General features: G+C 29.2%; 1 protein-coding gene across 1 annotated transcript in view; it reads left to right on the top strand.

Annotated features, from left to right (window-relative positions):
* The first annotated feature begins 14,199 nt into the window (after nt 1-14,199).
* Nucleotides 14,200-22,058, top strand: part of LOC138305118 (reelin-like) — a 133,449-nt gene continuing 125,590 nt past the window's right edge. The window contains exons 1-3 of the mRNA XM_069245518.1: nt 14,200-14,324; nt 14,586-14,809; nt 18,766-18,969. Coding sequence (XP_069101619.1) covers nt 14,602-14,809; nt 18,766-18,969 — 412 coding nt within the window. The 5' untranslated portion in view covers nt 14,200-14,324; nt 14,586-14,601. The remainder of the gene's footprint in view (nt 14,325-14,585; nt 14,810-18,765; nt 18,970-22,058) is intronic.

Genomic DNA, 22,058 nt, shown 5'->3' with positions numbered 1-22,058 from the left:
GTTTGTCTGCGGCTCTGTAGGCGATGTTTTTGGATCGCAACTCCTCTCGTAGACGGCTAATAGTCCAGTTTTCCACGAGATCAGGATCATAAGGCACAGTTCTAACACTACTGCTCCTACGTTTAGGTGCCATGACGTCGGAATTGGGGTTGAAAGGCAGGTTATGCAGCACTTACAGATGAACTAGACGTGTTGATTTTTTAAATAATCTCAGTTCATGCTCTATTAACGTTACAGATGGACGAGCACCGTACGTCACTAAACAGTTGACGAACACTAGAATATAAACAGAATGAAGTTCCAAAGAATGTTGGTGCTGTTCAAAACATCCACACAAAAGTTATTCGTAGTTTAAACCCTTCAGTGCCACGTAAATTGAAACACACGATCACTTAAAACGTCTTTCATAATGATTTCCACATGATGAAATATTCCTAGAATCAATAAACAAAGCAGAAAGTTCGTAGAGTAATCGAAGAGTAGCTCGAGAAGCACAGCAAATATTAGCCTACACATTCGCCATTTTGCAACGAAAACTATGCTATGGGGTTCCAACAACCCCAACAAGGGATCCCCCAAATGAACGCTGATTGGTCAATCAGCGCATCCCTAATTTACATGTAACATATGTGAAACATTTGATCTACATATACATATACCCGTAAGCAATGATACATAAGCCACCTAAACAAACTAAAAACAATTATAAATAAACAAACAAAACAATTGCACAAAATGTTAATAAAATAATTGAAGCAAAAGTTCATGTTGTATATAAACTATAATTTAATATAAATATCAAATTATCATTTTGACATGTTATTTAGTATCTTCTTTTGACATGTTATATAGTATCTTTTGACATGTTATATAGTACATTGTATCTTCTTATGAAATGTTATATAGTATCTTCTTATGACATGTTATATAGTATCTTCTTTTGACATGTTATATAGTATCTTCTTTTGACATGTTATATAGTATCTTCTTTTGACATGTTATATAGTATCTTCTTTTGACATGTTATATAGTATCTTCTTTTGACATGTTGTATAGTATCTTCTTTTGACATGTTTATAGTATCTTCTTACGACATGTTATATAGTATCTTCTTTAGACATGTTATATAGTATCTTCTTTTGACATGTTATATAGTATCTTCTTTATAGACATGTTGTTATATATTCTTTTGACATTGTTATATAGTATCTTCTTACGACATGTTATATAGTATCTTTTGACATGTTATATAGTATCTTCTTTTGACATGTTATATAGTATCTTCTTATGACATGTTATATAGTATCTTTTGACATGTTATATAGTATCTTCTTACGACATGTTATATAGTATCTTTTGACATGTTATATAGTATCTTCTTTTGACATGTTATATAGTATCTTCTTACGACATGTTATATAGTATCTTTTGACATGTTATATAGTATCTTCTTACGACATGTTATATAGTATCTTTTGACATGTTATATAGTATCTTCTTTTGACATGTTATATAGTATCTTCTTTTGACATGTTATATAGTATCTTCTTATGACATGTTATATAGTATCTTTTGACATGTTATATAGTATCTTTTGACATGTTATATAGTATCTTTTGACATGTTATATATAGTATCTTCTTTTGACATGTTATATAGTATCTTCTTATGACATGTTATATAGTATCTTCTTTTGACATGTTATATAGTATCTTTTGACATGTTATATAGTATCTTCTTTTGACATGTTATATAGTATCTTCTTTTGACATGTTATATAGTATCTTCTTTTGACATGTTATATAGTATCTTCTTTTGACATGTTATATAGTATCTTTTGACATGTTATATAGTATCTTCTTTTGACATGTTATATAGTATCTTTTGACATGTTATATAGTATCTTCTTTTGACATGTTATATAGTATCTTCTTTTGACATGTTATATAGTATCTTCTTTTGACATGTTATATAGTATCTTCTTATGACATGTTATATAGTATCTTCTTTTGACATGTTATATAGTATCTTTTGACATGTTATATAGTATCTTCTTTTGACATGTTATATAGTATCTTCTTTTGACATGTTATATAGTATCTTCTTTGACATGTTATATAGTATCTTCTTTTGACATGTTATATAGTATCTTCTTATGACATGTTATATAGTATCTTTTGACATGTTATATAGTATCTTCTTTTGACATGTTATATAGTATCTTCTTTTGACATGTTATATAGTATCTTCTTTTGACATGTTATATAGTATCTTCTTTTGACATGGTATATAGTATCTTCTTTTGACATGTTATATAGTATCTTCTTATGACATGTTATATAGTATCTTCTTTTGACATGTTATATAGTATCTTCTTTTGACATGTTATATAGTATCTTCTTTTGACATGTTATATAGTATCTTCTTTTGACATGTTATATAGTATCTTCTTTTGACATGTTATATAGTATCTTCTTATGACATGTTATATAGTATCTTCTTTTGACATGTTAGTATAGTTATATATATCTATTGACTTTTGACATGTTATATAGTATCTTCTTTTGACATGTTATATAGTATCTTCTTTTGACATGTTATATAGTATCTTCTTTTGACATGTTATATAGTATCTTTTGACATGTTATATAGTACATTGTATCTTCTTATGACATGTTATTTAGTATCTTCTTTTTGACATGTTATATAATATCTTCTTTTGACATGTTTATATAGTATCTTTTTTTGACATGTTATATAGTATCTTCTTTTGACATGTTATATAGTATCTTTTGACATGTTATATAGTATCTTTTGACATGTTATATAGTATCTTCTTTTGACATGTTATATAGTATCTTTTGACATGTTATATAGTATCTTTTGACATGTTATATAGTATCTTCTTTTGACATGTTATATAGTATCTTCTTTTGACATGTTATATAGTATCTTCTTTTGACATGTTATATAGTATCTTCTTTTGACATGTTATATATGTATCTTCTTTGACATGTTATATAGTATCTTCTTTTGACATGTTATATATAGTATCTTCTTTTGACATGTTATATAGTATCTTTTTGACATGTTATATAGTATCTTCTTTTGACATGTTATATAGTATCTTTTTTGACATGTTATATAGTATCTTTGACATGTTATATAGTATCTTTGACATGTATATACATCTTACATGTTATATAGTATCTTTTGACATGTTATATAGTATCTTCTTTGACATGTTATATAGTATCTTCTTTTGACATGTTATATAGTATCTTCTTTGACATGTTATATAGTATCTTTTTGACATTTAGTTATATAGTATCTTCTTTGACATGTTATATAGTATCTTCTTTTGACATGTTATATATATCTTCTTTTGACATGTTATATAGTATCTTCTTTTGACATGTTATATAGTATCTTTTTTGACATGTTATATAGTATCTTCTTTTGACATGTTATATATAGTATCTTCTTTTGACATGTTATATAGTATCTTCTTTTGACATGTTATATATAGTATCTTCTTTTGACATGTTATATTAGTATCTTCTTTTGACATGTTATATAGTATCTTCTTTTGACATGTTATATAGTATCTTCTTTTGACATGTTATATAGTATCTTCTTTTGACATGTTATATAGTATCTTCTTTTGACATGTTATATAGTATCTTCTTTTGACATGTTATATAGTATCTTCTTTTGACATGTTATATAGTATCTTCTTTTGACATGTTATATAGTATCTTTTTGACATGTTATATAGTATCTTCTTTTGACATGTTATATAGTATCTTCTTGTATCTTCTTTTGACATGTTGTATAGTATCTTTTTTGACATGTTATATAGTATCTTTTGACATGTTATATAGTATCTTCTTTTGACATGTTATATAGTATCTTTTGACATGTTATATAGTATCTTCTTTTGACATGTTATATAGTATCTTCTTTTGACATGTTATATAGTATCTTCTTTTGACATGTTATATAGTATCTTCTTTGACATGTTATATAGTATCTTCTTTTGACATGTTATATAGTATCTTCTTTTGACATGTTATATAGTATCTTCTTTTGACATGTTATATAGTATCTTTTGACATGTTATATAGTATCTTCTTTTGACATGTTATATAGTATCTTCTTTTGACATGTTATATAGTATCTTCTTTTGACATGTTATATAGTATCTTCTTTTGACATGTTATATAGTATCTTTTGACATGTTATATAGTATCTTCTTTTGACATGTTATATAGTATCTTCTTTTGACATGTTATATAGTATCTTCTTTTGACATGTTATATAGTATCTTTTTTGACATGTTATATAGTATCTTCTTTTGACATGTTATATAGTATCTTCTTTTGACATGTTATATATAGTATCTTCTTTTGACATGTTATATAGTATCTTCTTTTGACATGTTATATAGTATCTTCTTTTGACATGTTATATAGTATCTTTTTGACATGTTATATAGTATCTTTTGACATGTTATATAGTATCTTTTGACATGTTATATAGTATCTTCTTTTGACATGTTATATAGTATCTTCTTTTGACATGTTATATAGTATCTTCTTTTGACATGTTATATAGTATCTTCTTTTGACATGTTATTTTGACATGTTATATATTATCTTTTGACATGTTATATAGTATCTTCTTTTGACATGTTATATAGTATCTTCTTTTGACATGTTATATAGTATCTTTTTTGACATGTTATATAGTATCTTCTTTTGACATGTTATATAGTATCTTTTGACATTCTATATAGTATCTTCTTTTGACATGTTATATAGTATCTTCTTTTGACATGTTATATAGTATCTTCTTTTGACATGTTATATAGTATCTTCTTTTGACATGTTATATAGTATCTTCTTTTGACATGTTATATAGTATCTTTTGACATGTTATATAGTATCTTTTGACATTCTATATAGTATCTTCTTTTGACATGTTATATAGTATCTTCTTTTGACATGTTATTTAGTATCATCTTTTGACATGTTATATAATATCTTCTTTTGACATGTTATATAGTATCTTTATTTTGACATGTTATATAGTATCTTTTGACATGGTATATAGTATCTTCTTTTACATGTTATATAGTATCTTCTTTGACATGTTATATAGTATCTTCTTGACATGTATATAGTATCTTTTTGACATGTTATATAGTATCTTTTTTGACATGTTATATAGTATCTTCTTACGACATGTTATATAGTATCTTTTGACATGTTATATAGTATCTTCTTTTGACATGTTATATAGTATCTTCTTATGACATGTTATATAGTATCTTTTGACATGTTATATAGTATCTTCTTGACATGTTATATAGTATTCTTTTGACATGTTATATAGTATCTTCTTTTGACATGTTATATAGTATCTTCTTTTGACATGTTGTATAGTATCTTCTTGACATGTTATATAGTATCTTCTTTTGACATGTTATATAGTATCTTCTTTTGACATGTTATATAGTATCTTCTTTTGACATGTTATATAGTATCTTCTTTTGACATGTTATATAGTATCTTCTTTTGACATGTTATATAGTATCTTCTTTTGACATGTTATATAGTATCTTCTTTTGACATGTTATATAGTATCTTCTTTTGACATGTTATATAGTATCTTCTTTTGACATGTTATATAGTATCTTCTTTTGACATGTTATATAGTATCTTCTTTGACATGTTATATAGTATCTTCTTTTGACATGTTATATAGTATCTTCTTTTGACATGTTATATAGTATCTTCTTTTGACATGTTATATAGTATCTTCTTTTGACATGTTATATAGTATCTTCTTTTGACATGTTATATAGTATCTTCTTTTGACATGTTATATAGTATCTTCTTTTGACATTTTATATAGTATCTTCTTTTGACATGTTATATAGTATCTTCTTTTGACATGTTATATAGTATCTTCTTTTGACATGTTATATAGTATCTTCTTTTGACATGTTATATAGTATCTTCTTTTGACATGTTATATAGTATCTTTTTTGACATGTTATATAGTATCTTTTGACATGTTATATAGTATCTTCTTTTGACATGTTATATAGTATCTTCTTTTGACATGTTATATAGTATCTTCTTTTGACATGTTATATAGTATCTTCTTTTGACATGTTATATAGTATCTTCTTTTGACATGTTATATAGTTATTTTTTGACATGTTTATATGTATCTTCTTTTGACATGTTATATAGTATCTTCTTTTGACATGTTATATAGTATCTTTTGACATGTTATATAGTATCTTCTTTTGACATGTTATATAGTATCTTCTTTTGACATGTTATATAGTATCTTCTTTTGACATGTTATATAGTATCTTCTTTTGACATGTTATATAGTATCTTCTTTTGACATGTTATATAGTATCTTTTGACATGTTATATATAGTATCTTCTTTTGACATGTTATATAGTATCTTCTTTTGACATGTTATATAGTATCTTCTTTTGACATGTTATATAGTATCTTCTTTTGACATGTTATATAGTATCTTTTGACATGTTATATAGTATCTTCTTTTGACATGTTATATAGTATCTTTTGACATGTTATATAGTATCTTCTTTTGACATGTTATATAGTATCTTTTGACATGTTATATAGTATCTTCTTTTGACATGTTATATAGTATCTTTATTTTGACATGTTATATAGTATCTTTTGACATGGTATATAGTATCTTTTGACATGTTATATAGTATCTTCATTTGACATGTTATATAGTATCTTCTTTTGACATGTTATATAGTATCTTCTTTTGACATGTTATATAGTATCTTCTTTTGACATGTTATATAGTATCTTCTTTTGACGTTATATAGATCTTCTTGATGTAGTATATTCTTTTTGACATGTTATATAGTATCTTCTTTTGACATGTTATATAGTATCTTCTTTTGACATGTTATATAGTATCTTCTTTTGACATGTTATATAGTATCTTCTTTTGACATGTTATATAGTATCTTCTTTTGACATGTTATATAGTATCTTCTTTTGACATGTTATATAGTATCTTTTGACATGTTATATAGTATCTTCTTTTGACATGTTATATAGTATCTTTTGACATGTTATATAGTATCTTCTTTTGACATGTTATATAGTATCTTCTTTGACATGTTATATAGTATCTTCTTTTGACATGTATATAGTATCTTCTTTTGACATGTTATATAGTATCTTCTTTTGACATGTTATATAGTATCTTCTTTTGACATGTTATATAGTATCTTCTTTTGACATGTTATATTAGTATCTTCTTTTGACATGTTATATAGTATCTTCTTTTGACATGTTATATAGTATCTTCTTTTGACATGTTATATAGTATCTTCTTTTGACATGTTATATAGTATCTTCTTTTGACATGTTATATAGTATCTTCTTTTGACATGTTATATAGTATCTTCTTTTGACATGTTATATAGTATCTTCTTTTGACATGTTATATAGTATCTTCTTTTGACATGTTATATAGTATCTTCTTTTGACATGTTATATAGTATCTTCTTTTGACATGTTATATAGTATCTTTTGACTTTTGACATGTTATATAGTATCTTCTTTTGACATTCTTTATAGTATCTTCTTTTGACATGTTATATAGTATCTTCTTTTGACATGTTATTTAGTATCTTCTTTTGACATGTTATATAATATCTTCTTTTGACATGTTATATAGTATCTTCTTATGACATGTTATATAGTATCTTCTTTTGACATGTTATATAGTATCTTCTTTTGACATGTTATATAGTATCTTCTTTTGACATGTTATATAGTATCTTCTTTTGACATGTTATATAGTATCTTCTTTTGACATGTTATATAGTATCTTCTTTTGACATGTTATATAGTATCTTTTGACATGTTATATAGTATCTTTTGACATGTTATATAGTATCTTCTTTTGACATGTTATATAGTATCTTCTTTTGACATGTTATATAGTATCTTCTTTTGACATGTTATATAGTATCTTCTTTTGACATGTTATATAGTATCTTCTTTTGACATGTTATATAGTATCTTTTGACATGTTATATAGTATCTTCTTTTGACATGTTATATAGTATCTTCTTTTGACATGTTATATAGTATCTTCTTTTGACATGTTATATAGTATCTTCTTGACATGTTATATAGTATCTTCTTTTGACATGTTATATAGTATCTTCTTTTGACATGTTATATAGTATCTTCTTTTGACATGTTATATAGTATCTTCTTTTGACATGTTATATAGTATCTTCTTTTGACATGTTATATAGTATCTTCTTTTGACATGTTATATAGTATCTTCTTTTGACATGTTATATAGTATCTTCTTTTGACATGTTATATAGTATCTTCTTTTGACATGTTATATAGTATCTTTTTTGACATGTTATATAGTATCTTCTTTTGACATGTTATATAGTATCTTCTTTTGACATGTTATATAGTATCTTCTTTTGACATGTTATATAGTATCTTCTTTTGACATGTTATATAGTATCTTCTTTTGACATGTTATATAGTATCTTCTTTTGACATGTTATATAGTATCTTCTTTTGACATGTTATATAGTATCTTCTTTTGACATGTTATATAGTATCTTCTTTTGACATGTTATATAGTATCTTCTTTTGACATGTTATATAGTATCTTCTTTTGACATGTTATATAGTATCTTCTTTTGACATGTTATATAGTATCTTCTTTTGACATGTTATATAGTATCTTCTTTTGACATGTTATATAGTATCTTTTGACATGTTATATAGTATCTTCTTTTGACATGTTATATAGTATCTTCTTTTGACATGTTATATAGTATCTTCTTTTGACATGTTATATAGTATCTTCTTTTGACATCGTATATAGTATCTTCTTTTGACATGTTATATAGTATCTTCTTTTGACATGTTATATAGTATCTTCTTTTGACATGTTATATAGTATCTTCTTTTGACATGTTATATAGTATCTTCTTTTGACATGTTATATAGTATCTTCTTTTGACATGTTATATAGTATCTTCTTTTGACATGTTATATAGTATCTTCTTTTGACATGTTATATAGTATCTTCTTTTGACATGTTATATAGTATCTTCTTTTGACATGTTATATAGTATCTTCTTTTGACATGTTATATAGTATCTTCTTTTGACATGTTATATAGTATCTTCTTTTGACATGTTATATAGTATCTTCTTTTGACATGTTATATAGTATCTTCTTTTGACATGTTATATAGTATCTTCTTTTGACATGTTATATAGTATCTTCTTTTGACATGTTATATAGTATCTTCTTTTGACATGTTATATAGTATCTTCTTTTGACATGTTATATAGTATCTTCTTTTGACATGTTATATAGTATCTTCTTTTGACATGTTATATAGTATCTTCTTTTGACATGTTATATAGTATCTTCTTTTGACATGTTATATAGTATCTTCTTGACATGTTATATAGTATCTTCTTTTGACATGTTATATAGTATCTTCTTTTGACATGTTACATGTTACATATATAGTATCTTTTGACATGTTATATAGTATCTTCTTTGACATGTTATATAGTATCTTTTGACATGTTATATAGTATCTTTTGACATGTTATATAGTATCTTCTTTTGACATGTTATATAGTATCTTCTTTTGACATGTTATATAGTATCTTCTTTTGACATGTTATATAGTATCTTCTTTTGACATGTTATATAGTATCATCTTTTGACATGTTATATAGTATCTTCTTTTGACATTGTATATAGTATCTTCTTATGACATGTTATATAGTATCTTCTTATGACATGTTATATAGTATCTTCTTTTGACATGTTATATAGTATCTTTTGACATGTTATATAGTATCTTCTTTTGACATGTTATATAGTATCTTCTTTTGACATGTTATATAGTATCTTCTTTTGACATGTTATATAGTATCTTCTTTTGACATGTTATATAGTATCTTCTTTTGACATGTTATATAGTATCTTCTTTTGACATGTTATATAGTATCTTCTTTTGACATGTTATATAGTATCTTCTTTTGACATGTTATATAGTATCTTCTTTTGACATGTTATATAGTATCTTCTTTTGACATGTTATATAGTATCTTCTTTTGACATGTTATATAGTATCTTCTTTTGACATGTTATATAGTATCTTCTTTTGACATGTGTATATAGTATCTTCTTTTGACATGTTATATAGTATCTTCTTTTGACATGTTATATAGTATCTTCTTTTGACATGTTATATAGTTTCTTTTGACATGTTATATAGTATCTTCTTTTGACATGTTATATAGTATCTTCTTTTGACATGTTATATAGTATCTTCTTTTGACATGTTATATAGTATCTTCTTTTGACATGTTATATAGTATCTTCTTTTGACATGTTATATAGTATCTTCTTTTGACATGTTATATAGTATCTTCTTTTGACATGTTATATAGTATCTCTTTTGACATGTTATATAGTATCTTCTTTTGACATGTTATATAGTATCTTCTTTTGACATGTTATATAGTATCTTCTTTTGACATGTTATATAGTATCTTCTTTTGACATGTTATATAGTATCTTCTTTTGACATGTTATATAGTATCTTCTTTTGACATGTCTATATAGTATCTTCTTTTGACATGTTATATAGTATCTCTTTTGACATGTTATATAGTATCTTCTTTTTTGACATGTTTATATAGTATCTTCTTTTGACATGTTATTTAGTATCTTCTTTTGACATGTTATATAGTATCTTCTTTTGACATGTTATATAGTATCTTCTTTTGACATGTTATATAGTATCTTCTTTTGACATGTTATATAGTATCTTCTTTTGACATCGTATATAGTATCTTCTTTTGACATGTTATATAGTATCTTCTTTTGACATGTTATATAGTATCTTCTTTTGACATGTTATATAGTATCTTCTTATGACATGTTATATAGTATCTTCTTTTGACATGTTATATAGTATCTTTTGACATGTTTATATAGTATCTTCTTTTGACATGTTATATAGTATCTTCTTTTGACATGTTATATAGTATCTTCTTTTGACATGTTATATAGTATCTTCTTTTGACATTCTATATAGTATCTTCTTTTGACATGTTATATAGTATCTTCTTTTGACATGTTATATAGTATCTTCTTTTGACATGTTATATAGTATCTTTTGACATGTTATATAGTATCTTCTTTTGACATGTTATATAGTATCTTCTTTTGACATGTTATATAGTATCTTCTTTTGACATGTTATATAGTATCTTCTTTTGACATGTTATATAGTATCTTCTTTTGACATGTTATATAGTATCTTCTTTTGACATGTTATATAGTATCTTCTTTTGACATGTTATATAGTATCTTCTTTTGACATGTTATATAGTATCTTTTGACATGTTATATAGTATCTTCTTTTGACATGTTATATAGTATCTTCTTTTGACATGTTATATAGTATCTTCATTTGACATGTTATATAGTATCTTCTTTTGACATGTTATATAGTATCTTCTTTTGACATGTTATATAGTATCTTCTTTTGACATGTTATATAGTATCTTCTTTTGACATGTTATATAGTATCTTTTGACATGTTATATAGTATCTTCTTTTGACATGTTATATAGTATCTTCTTTTGACATGTTATATAGTATCTTGTTTTGGCATGTTATATAGTATCTTGTTTTGGCATGTTCGGATATAGAAACTATGTCTTAGGCCTAAAGTAGAATGGGTGAAAGGCCTTAAGGCCTGGTCACACTTGTGGTCTTGCTGTAGTAGACAATAGTTCAAAAATACTGTAGTAAACAGTAGCGTAAGCTTAAGGTACGGCTAACTGCGACTTGCTGAGGTACTACGTCATACTGTATGGTCAAAGTATGGTCTACTGCGGCCTACTACAGTCAACTACGGTGAAGTAAGGTATACCAAATGTCTATACGTTCTCTACAGTCCAAGGTCTACGGTTAACTACGGCAAGACTGCAAGTGTGACCAGGCGTTTATAGTTGTCCAACGTTACAAAGGTCAAATATGGTAAAGCCTTCAGATGACTTCTTTACAGTAACTATAAACTATAGAGACCTTGTTTGGCTTGCAGCGTGATGGAATGACTATATAAATCACTATGAGTCATATATGATAAAAGATTTAGAGAATCAAACTTCTTTTTAGAAATGGAGTGGCTCAGAAACCAGATTTTTAGTATGTACCCCCCTGGCATGAAAGGATGATAGATTGACTTTGCTTAAATAAATGTCCTTGACCTTGATCTCAGATCATTTTTTTGTCAAACATTATTGAATCTTTTACCGATCTTGTCAGTAACTAATATAAGGGGCTGAGAGACCAGATATATATTTTTGTCACATAATCCGCCTGATATCCGGTGATTTCGCCCGTGTAATATTTTTGCGTATATCACTAGTGTACTATGACCTGATGCGATTTTCATTGGCTGGAAATATTTTGTGATGTCAGACAGAAACAATATAATGACGTAAAGAAAAATGATGTGACGTCAGGATTACGAGGACTGAGGGACAGAATGGCGGCCTCTGTTGGATTTTCGAAATACATTTATGTTATTGTACATGTCTCGTTTATAATAAATATAATGTTAGCTACTTTCTATCATGCATACTGGGGCTTGAGAATGATATTATATCTATGCTATACAATTCCTCGTACAGTCAACTGTAAACAGCAAGGATTGATAGCTTCACAAACAAACATACTGTTGATTCTCTCTAAAATTATTTTACATATACAAAGTCATATACTGATTTGTTTGAAATGAATTCACAAATTCAAATTCATGTACTAGTAATTTGGTTTGAAATCAATGCACACATGTATAATACACACAATTTTTTATTTACAAATTGGTGATTCAGTTTGAAATAAATTGGCACACATGACTTACCCAGTAATTGTATGAGGTTATAAGAACCTGTGTGCATTGATGAAAACCATTCGTAAATTATTAATTTATGTGAATATATATCATTATTAAACAATTATGATGCATTGACCTCTTGTTTGGGTGCTTCATACACAAACCTGGTCAGAAGATGTATGGAATTGGAGCAGCGTAAGTGCTGGGTACTTGAGCAGCCGAAGCTTATCTGATGATGGAGGTGATTGATATCGTACATAACTTGATACCTTTTGACCCTTAACTTTTGAGAAGTGTGAAGTGCCTCAGAAACCCTTAGCATTGGTAATATATCAAGATAAACTTCTAGTATATCACTTCAGTTCCGCTATCTGTCCGGACGAGATAACATCACTAAATTTACGTAAACGCTTATTTATTTTGATTGAAGAGAAAAATTTGGCTAAATCGTTTTTTTCTTATCATCTAAAATTTGATAGAAATCATAAACTGTGTGGGGTCCGTCATTTCACCAAGATTTATTATTAAACACTGACATTTAAAAATGATTAAGAAATCTAGGTCTCTTTGGTGCATACGTAATATTTGGTACTGCTGAACCTACTTCAATACATTGTAATAATACAATAAGTGATCATATTTTCTAAATTGTTTTATATTGACTGATATATACGGTATTTGATTGCCTTGTTATTTCTTATTATAGTCAAATAGGGTCGCGGTAGCCGAGTGGTTATAATTAAAATGTCCCGACATATGAATTTCCACAAGCATCTAGTTCAAAATGCAGTTGTTATCATGAAGTTACTGACTGAAGGTTGGTGGTATTTTTCTGGGTACTTTGGCTTTCCTCTACCTCCTAAACCAGGAGAGTCCTTAAAATTAACCATTGCTATAGGATGTTAAAATGAAACAAACCATACCAAGGATTATCTGCCTCTGACATACCCCTCCCCCCTAATGATGAAGAATGGGCTTCTATTGATGATAGGAGACCTCAATTAACAGTGATGCTTTTATTGTTAAGTGCATTTCTTATTCTCTACTCAAAATTTTCAGAACAAGAAGATTGAATTATGATACAAAAAAAAACAACATTGTAAACAACAAAAGTTTTAACAAAAACAACAACAAGTGATGATATAAAGCCCACATACAGCTTTGTGCAGAAGATATTCTGACTAGGAAACACCCTGTGGGGGCCTCTCTTATGTAAAATTGGTTCAAGTGAATGACGTCTGAAATACTCCACCGATGTTACGAGGCTATCGGTCTCGAGTTTACAGATGTAATGTTTTCATAGACTCGAGATGTTCAACACCACAAGGTAAGGACACATCTTTTATTTTACTGAAAATTTACTTTTAATTGATTTTATAAAACAAAGTGAGTATAGTGATTACTATATTTCAACCAGAAACAAAGATCTATTTTTTTTTTGATAAGGAGGTAAAAATGGAATATTATTTGAGGCATAAAGAAAATGAGTTTGGAACATTAAAATTTTTGCCATAAAGCTAACTACTGGTACATAGATATTGATTTAATTAAGCTAGTTACAATTGATATGCACTTAATTTCCTTTCAGGTTCGTCTATTAAACAATGGCGAGGACTTTTGTTTTAGTCATACAAGTGATATTTTCCCTGACAAAGACTTGTGTTGGATTTTCTCCTTATGTGGAGCCATTTTTCTTTTTGTGTAATTACCATGGCAACACAAATGACCTTGTATCCGAGAAAGGTGAGGTGTCTATCCAGGTGTCCGTCCAGGGAAACCCAGAGTATTACACGCCAGGGGATTTCTACAACGGTAAGATTTTCTTTGTTTATGTCAAAGTGTTGGGAATTATAAATCAATTAGTTTAATTGATAAGGCATATGACACATTTTTCATAAATTTTAGTTAAGATGAAAAAATAAAGAAAAAAGAAAATAAATGTTTGTGTCAAAGGTCATTATTTTAAAAATCAAGGCAGTTTGCCTTTGTAGTAAAAAGACAGTAAGAAATATGTTTGCTCATAGAAATGTGAAACGTTAGCTTTCTTATGAAATGATAACAAATATGATGTATAGAGATCTAGATTAGCAATAGTCCTGAAAATATTGGCCTAATAGATGATGCATATTATTTTAATGATTTTTTTTTTTTTTTTGAAAGCGACTTAATATATCAAGACAAATTACTTTTCCCAGAATTATGCATGACTTTTAGTAGATCATTTGAAAAACATATCATAAAAGGGGATTAGCTTAATCACATGATTATAGTGACATTTTCATTTCTCATTGTACTCTGAAACCATGTGGAGATTATATCTTCCTTAAATCAGCATGTAGATAAAGAATGGGAGTTCTTAAAAATCTTATAAAATGTTGTAAAGTTAGTATTAACGGAATCTATTTTATCTTTATGTTGAAATTGTTGTTGAATTATGATTAGCCTTATACCCTTATGAGCAATTAGTATTAAACAAAACAAACTGACAAACTGCTAATTGACTCTCTGCAAAATCAACTAAGGAGATTAATAGTAGCACTGTACAGCCATTTAATACGCTCACTGGAGTAAAGTATTCAATCGCTCACTGGAGTAAAGTATTTAATACGCTCACTGGAGTAAAGTATTCAATCGCTCACTGGAGTAAAGTATTTAATACGCTCACTGGAGTAAAGTATTCAATCGCTCACTGGAGTAAAGTATTTAATACGCTCACTGGAGTAAAGTATTCAATCGCTCACTGGAGTAAAGTATTCAATCGCTCACTGGAGTAAAGTATTCAATCGCTCACTGGAGTAAATAGTATTCAATCGCTCACTGGAGTAAAGTATTCAATCGCTCAATAAAGTATTTAATACGCTCACTGGAGTAAAGTATTCAATCGCTCACTGGAGTAAAGTATTCAATCGCTCACTGGAGTAAAGTATTCAATCGCTCACTGGAGTAAAGTATTCAATCTGTTTGCTGCTCATTTATAATAAGTCTGATGAAATCGAAGATAACAGTTGTTATTGAAATGTCATAAATATCATACAGTTGTTTCATGGCAGTGAAATGTTTTCCCCTCAATGTTGGGACCAGCCCTATAAATTATTTCCTTGTTCCGCCTCGGGGGGGAACACTCAATATTTTGATAGCAATGTTCTATCAAAGTTGCTTTATGCCTTTTCAATGTATATTGTTTTCTGAACCACATTGATTAGAAGTTCTTTAGTTATTAACTTACTTAATGTCATGGCCAATATATCAACACTATATGGCACAAGTTGATTTTTTCTGAGTACTTGTGTACCCATTAAAGAAATGCTGGACAAATTACATTAAGTGGACAAATTTTGGTATTAAAAATAGCGAAGCTGAACATTCACATTAATTAAACATTTGAAATGTCAATATTAAAGCGGGTAAAAACAGAAGGGACATGGAAAATGAGATAATAGTCTAGAAAAAATTATATGTCCTATATAAACATCTATTAGTTGATATTAGCTTATATTTTGTCTCTAAATAGTAAAATTAATGAAAGCAATCTTCACATTTTTTGACAACAGATTTTTTTCTTTGTCTTACCTCCCTTGAGTTCCCATAAGTTGTTACATTATCTGAGATAATCAACTACCGGAAGCCGGTGTGCCGATCGCGGAACTGTCAGCATGCATATGGATTTTGTTTTGAATAAGCTATAGGTCTCAGTGCTTAAGAAAATACACACGGAGAAAAATATGTTATATTTCAACTTATTCGGTAGCGTGATATATCCCCTACATAATGACACATTATTGACGTCATAACCTATAAAATGATGTCACTTACATGTAAATGATGATGTCATAAATGTTGAGTACATATAATATCATGTGGAGTATCATGTGAGGGGTTTAACATAACGTAATTTTTCATGAATGAATAAGTAGTACTTTCCTTTTCAGTCCAACCTATAGTAATACAACTGTGCGTGTATGTAATACTGGGGATTTTTGATATATGCTGGTGATTTCATGTGCAAAATAAGATCGTAGTGAAAATTGACAATTATTGCGGGCCACCTCTTTAGACCAACGTTTTGATGGGAAAAAAAATCATCTGTTACAAACATACAGACACATTAAAAATACATGCAGATTAAAAGAGGAGAAAAAAACAATATTTTATCTGTTGTGTCTTTTGCAGTTTATATAATATGGCCTACCATGGACATGTATGTGGCTTTTCAAATAAAAATTTAACTGAAACAATGTAGCGTTGTTTTCCAAACATGATGTACGGCTTACCAGAATTTTGATGGCTTATTTCCAGTGTCTATAACATCTAACCAGAATTTTGATGGCTTATTTCCAGTGTCTATAACATCTAACCAGAATTTTGATGGCTTATTTCCAGTGTCTATAACATCTAACCAGAATTTTGATGGCTTATATCCAGTGTCTATAACATCTAACCAGAATTTTGATGGCTTATTTCCAGTGTCTATAACATCTAACCAGAATTTTGATGACTTATTTCCAATGTCTATAACGTCTAACCAGAAAGTTGATGGCTTATTTCCAGTGTCTATAACATCTAACCAGAATTTTAATGGCTTATATCTAGTGTCTATAATATCTAACCAGAATTTTGATGGCTTATTTCCAGTGTCTATAACATCTAACCAGAAAGTTGATGGCTTATTTCCAGTGTCTATAGCATCTGATCAGAATTTTGATGACTTATTTCCAGTGTCTATAACATCTAATCAGAATTTTGATGACTTATATCCAGTGTCTATAACATCTAACCAGAATTTTGATGGCTTATTTCTAGTCCTATAATATCTAACCAGAATAATGGCTTATCTAATATCTAGAATTTTGATGGCTTATTTCCAGTGTCTATAAACATCTGACCAGAATTTTGATGGCTTATTTCCAGTGTCTATAACATATAATCAGAATTTTGATGACTTATTTCCAGTGTCTATAACATCTAATCAGAATTTTGATAACTTATTTCCAGTGTCTATAGAATCTGATCAGAATTTTGATGACTTATTTCCAGTGTCTATATATAACATCTAACCAAGAATTTTGATGGCTTATTTCCAGTGTCTATAACATCTAACCAGAATTTTTGATGGGACTTATTTCCTGTGTCTATAACATCTAATCAGAATTTTGATGACTTATTTCCAGTGTCTATAACATCTAATCAGAATTTTGATAACTTATTTCCAGTGTCAATAGAATCTGATCAGAATTTTGATGACTTATTTCCAGTGTCTATATATAACATCTAACCGAAATTTTGATGGCTTATTTCCAGTGTCTATAACATCTAACCAGAATTTTTATGACTTATTTCCAGTGTCTATAACATCTAACCAGAATTTTGATGGCTTATTTCCAGTGTCTATAGCATCTGATCAGAATTTTGATGACTTATTTCCAGTGTCTATAGATAACATCTTACCTTAATTTTGATGGCTTATTTCCAGTGTCTATAACATCTAATCAAGAATTTTGATGACTTATTTCCAGTGTCTATAACATCTAGCCAGAATTTTGATGGCTTATTTCCAGTTTCTATAACATCTAACCAGAATTTTGATGGCTTATTTCCTGTGTCTATAACATCTAACCAGAATTTTGATGGCTTATTTCCAGTGTCTATAACATCTAACAAGAATTTTGATGACTTATTTCCAATGTCTATAACATCTAATCAAAATTTTGATGGCTTATTTGCAGTGTCTATAGATAACATCTAATAAGAATTTGATGGCTTATTTCCAGTGTCTATAACATCCAACCAGAATTTTGATGGCTTCCTCATGACGGGATTGTACACAATGAGTAGCGGGGCCAGGGATCGCCTTGAAAGTCTTGGTTACCATAGCGATGCTGTATCCGCCCAAAACTTGATGTGTTCCATTGTCCACAGTCACATCTCACCCCGTCCAGGTCATCAGTTGTCGTTCCTCTGGCTTGCCCCCGGCGGCTGATGGTAAGCTATCTGGAAGTGTGTACAGTCCCTTTCTGTGTTCTAAGTATCACCCTACATCTCATCATTTTGTCTGACAGTCCCTCATTCTCATCAGTTTCTACACTACAACATACATCTCCACTTTATTTTGTCTCACAGTCCCTCATTCTCATCAGTTCTACATCACCCTACATCTCACTTTATTTTGTCTCACTGTCCCTCATTCTCATCAGTTCTACACTACTATTTTCACCCCTACATCTCACTTTAATTTTGTCTCACTGTCCCCTCATTCTCATCAGTTCTACACTTCTTCTACATTTCACCCTACATCTCACTTTATTTTGTCTCACTGTCCCTCATTCTCATCAGTTCTACACTACTATCATACATTCACCCTACATGTCTCTCACTTTATTTTGTCTCACCCTACATCTCACTTAATTTTGTCTCACTGTTCATTCTCATCAGTTCTACACTACTATATCACCCCTACATCTCACTTTATTTTGTCTCTCTGTCCCTCATTCTCATCATTCTACACTACTACATTCACCCTACATCTCACTTTATTTTGTCTCACAGTCCCTCATTCTTATCAGTCTACACTACTATTTCACCCTACATCTCACTTTATTTTGTCTCACTGTCCCTCATTGCTCATCAGTTTCTACACTTCTACTTTCACCCTACATCTCACTTTATTTTGTCTCTCTGTCCCTCATTCTCATCAGTTCTACACTTTCACCTACATCACGCTTTATTTTGTCTCACAGTCCCTCATATCTCATCAGTTCTAGCACTTTATATTCACCCTACATCTTACTTTATTTTGTCTCATCAGTCCCTCATTCTCATCAGTTCTACACTACTATATTCACCCTACATCTCACTTTATTTTGTCTCACAGTCCCTCATTCTCATCAGTTCTACACTACTATATTCACCCTACATCTCACTTTATTTTGTCTCACTGTCCCTCATTCTCATCAGTTCTACACTACTATTTCACCCTACATCTCACTTTATTTTGTCTCTCTGTCCCTCATTCTCATCAGTTCTACACTACATTCACCCTACATCTCACTTTATTTTGTCTCACTGTCCCAATTCTCATCAGTTCTATCACTACTACTATATTCACACCCTACATCTCACTTTATTTTGTCTCACTGTCCCTCATTCTCATCAGTTCTACACTACTATATTCACCCTACATCTCACTTTATTTTGTCTCACTGTCCCTCATTCTCATCAGTTCTACACTACTATATTCACCCTACATCTCACTTTATTTTGTCTCACTGTCCCTCATTCTCATCAGTTCTACACTACTATATTCACCCTACATCTCACTTTATTTTGTCTCACAGTCCCTCATTCTCATCAGTTCTACACTACTATATTCACCCTACATCTCACTTTATTTTGTCTCACTGTCCCTCATTCTCATCAGTTCTACACTACTATATTCACCCTACATCTCACTTTATTTTGTCTCACTGTCCCTCATTCTCATCAGTTCTCACACTTCTACTTTCACCCTACATCTCACTTTATTTTGTCTCTCAATCCCTCATTCTCATCAGTTCTACAACTACATTCACCCTACATCTCACTTTATTTTGTCTCACAGTCCCTCATTCTCATCAGTTCTACACTTTTATATTCACCCTACATCTCACTTTTATTTTTGTCTCACTGTCCCTCATACTCATCAGTTTCTACACTACTATATTCACCCTACATCTCTCTTTATTTTGTCTCACAGTCCCTCATTCTCATCAGTTCTACACTACTACATTCACCCTACATCTCACTTTATTTTGTCTCACTGTCCCTCATTCTCATCAGTTCTACACTACTATTCACCCTACATCTCACTTTATTTTGTCTCACAGTCCCTCATTCTCATCAGTTCTACACTTTTATATTCACCCCTAACATCTCACTTTATTTTGTCTCACAATCCCTCATTCTCATCAGTTCTACACTACATCTCACCCCTACATCTCACTTTATTTTGTCTCACAGTCCCTCATTCTCATCAGTTCTACACTTCTATATTCACCCTAAATCTCACTTTATTTTGTCTCACTGTCCCTCATTCTCATCAGTTCTACACTACTACATTCACCCTACATCTCACTTTATTTTGTCTCACATTCCCTCATTCTCATCAGTTCTACACTACTATACATTCACCCTACATCTCACTTTATTTTGTCTCTCACATTCCCTCATTCTCATCAGTTCTACACTACTATAATCACCCTATATCTCACTTTATTTTGTCTCACACAGTCCCTCATTCTAATCAGTTCTACACTACATTCACCCTACATCTCACTTTATTTTGTCCCTCACAGTCCCTCATTCTCATCAAGTTCTACACTACTACATTCACCCTATATCTCACTTTATTTTGTCTCACAGTCCCCTCATTCTAAATCAGTTCTACACTACATTTCACCCTACATCCACACTTTATTTTGTCTCACAGTCCCTCATCATCTAATCATTTCTACACTACATTCACCCTACATCAGTTTCTACACTCACTTTATTTTGTCTCACATGTCCCTCATTCTCATCTGTTTCTACACTACTACATTCACCCCTACATCTCACTTTATTTTTTGTCTCACTTATGCCTTTTTAAAACATTAGAACCTATTTTTATGTGTAAATTTTTAATATATATTGTTACAATGCCACTGAAGTCCTTAACTTTGATATGGCTGAGGAAAGAGAGTTGCAGCCATTCACTGATTATATAATAATAACTTTATACTGATTAGATATTACATTACTTTACACTGATTGGAATATATTTATTACTCTTACAATGAATGTTGCTGGCAGCCGTGCACTGATTTGGTATTAATAACTTTATATTACTGATTGATATTAATTACTTTATATACTGATTTGGTATTAAAACTATATATACTGATTGGATATTAATACTTTAATATACTTTATATTAATACATGATTGGATATTATTACTTTATATACTGATTATTTAATAACTGATTAGGATATAATAACTTATATACTTTATATAATTACTGATTGGTTGTTGACAGCACTGATTTTGG

Source organism: Argopecten irradians, chromosome 12 (genome assembly GCF_041381155.1).
Source record: "Argopecten irradians isolate NY chromosome 12, Ai_NY, whole genome shotgun sequence".
NCBI lineage: Eukaryota > Metazoa > Mollusca > Bivalvia > Pectinida > Pectinidae > Argopecten > Argopecten irradians.
This window is presented reverse-complemented; position numbering and strand designations above follow the sequence as displayed.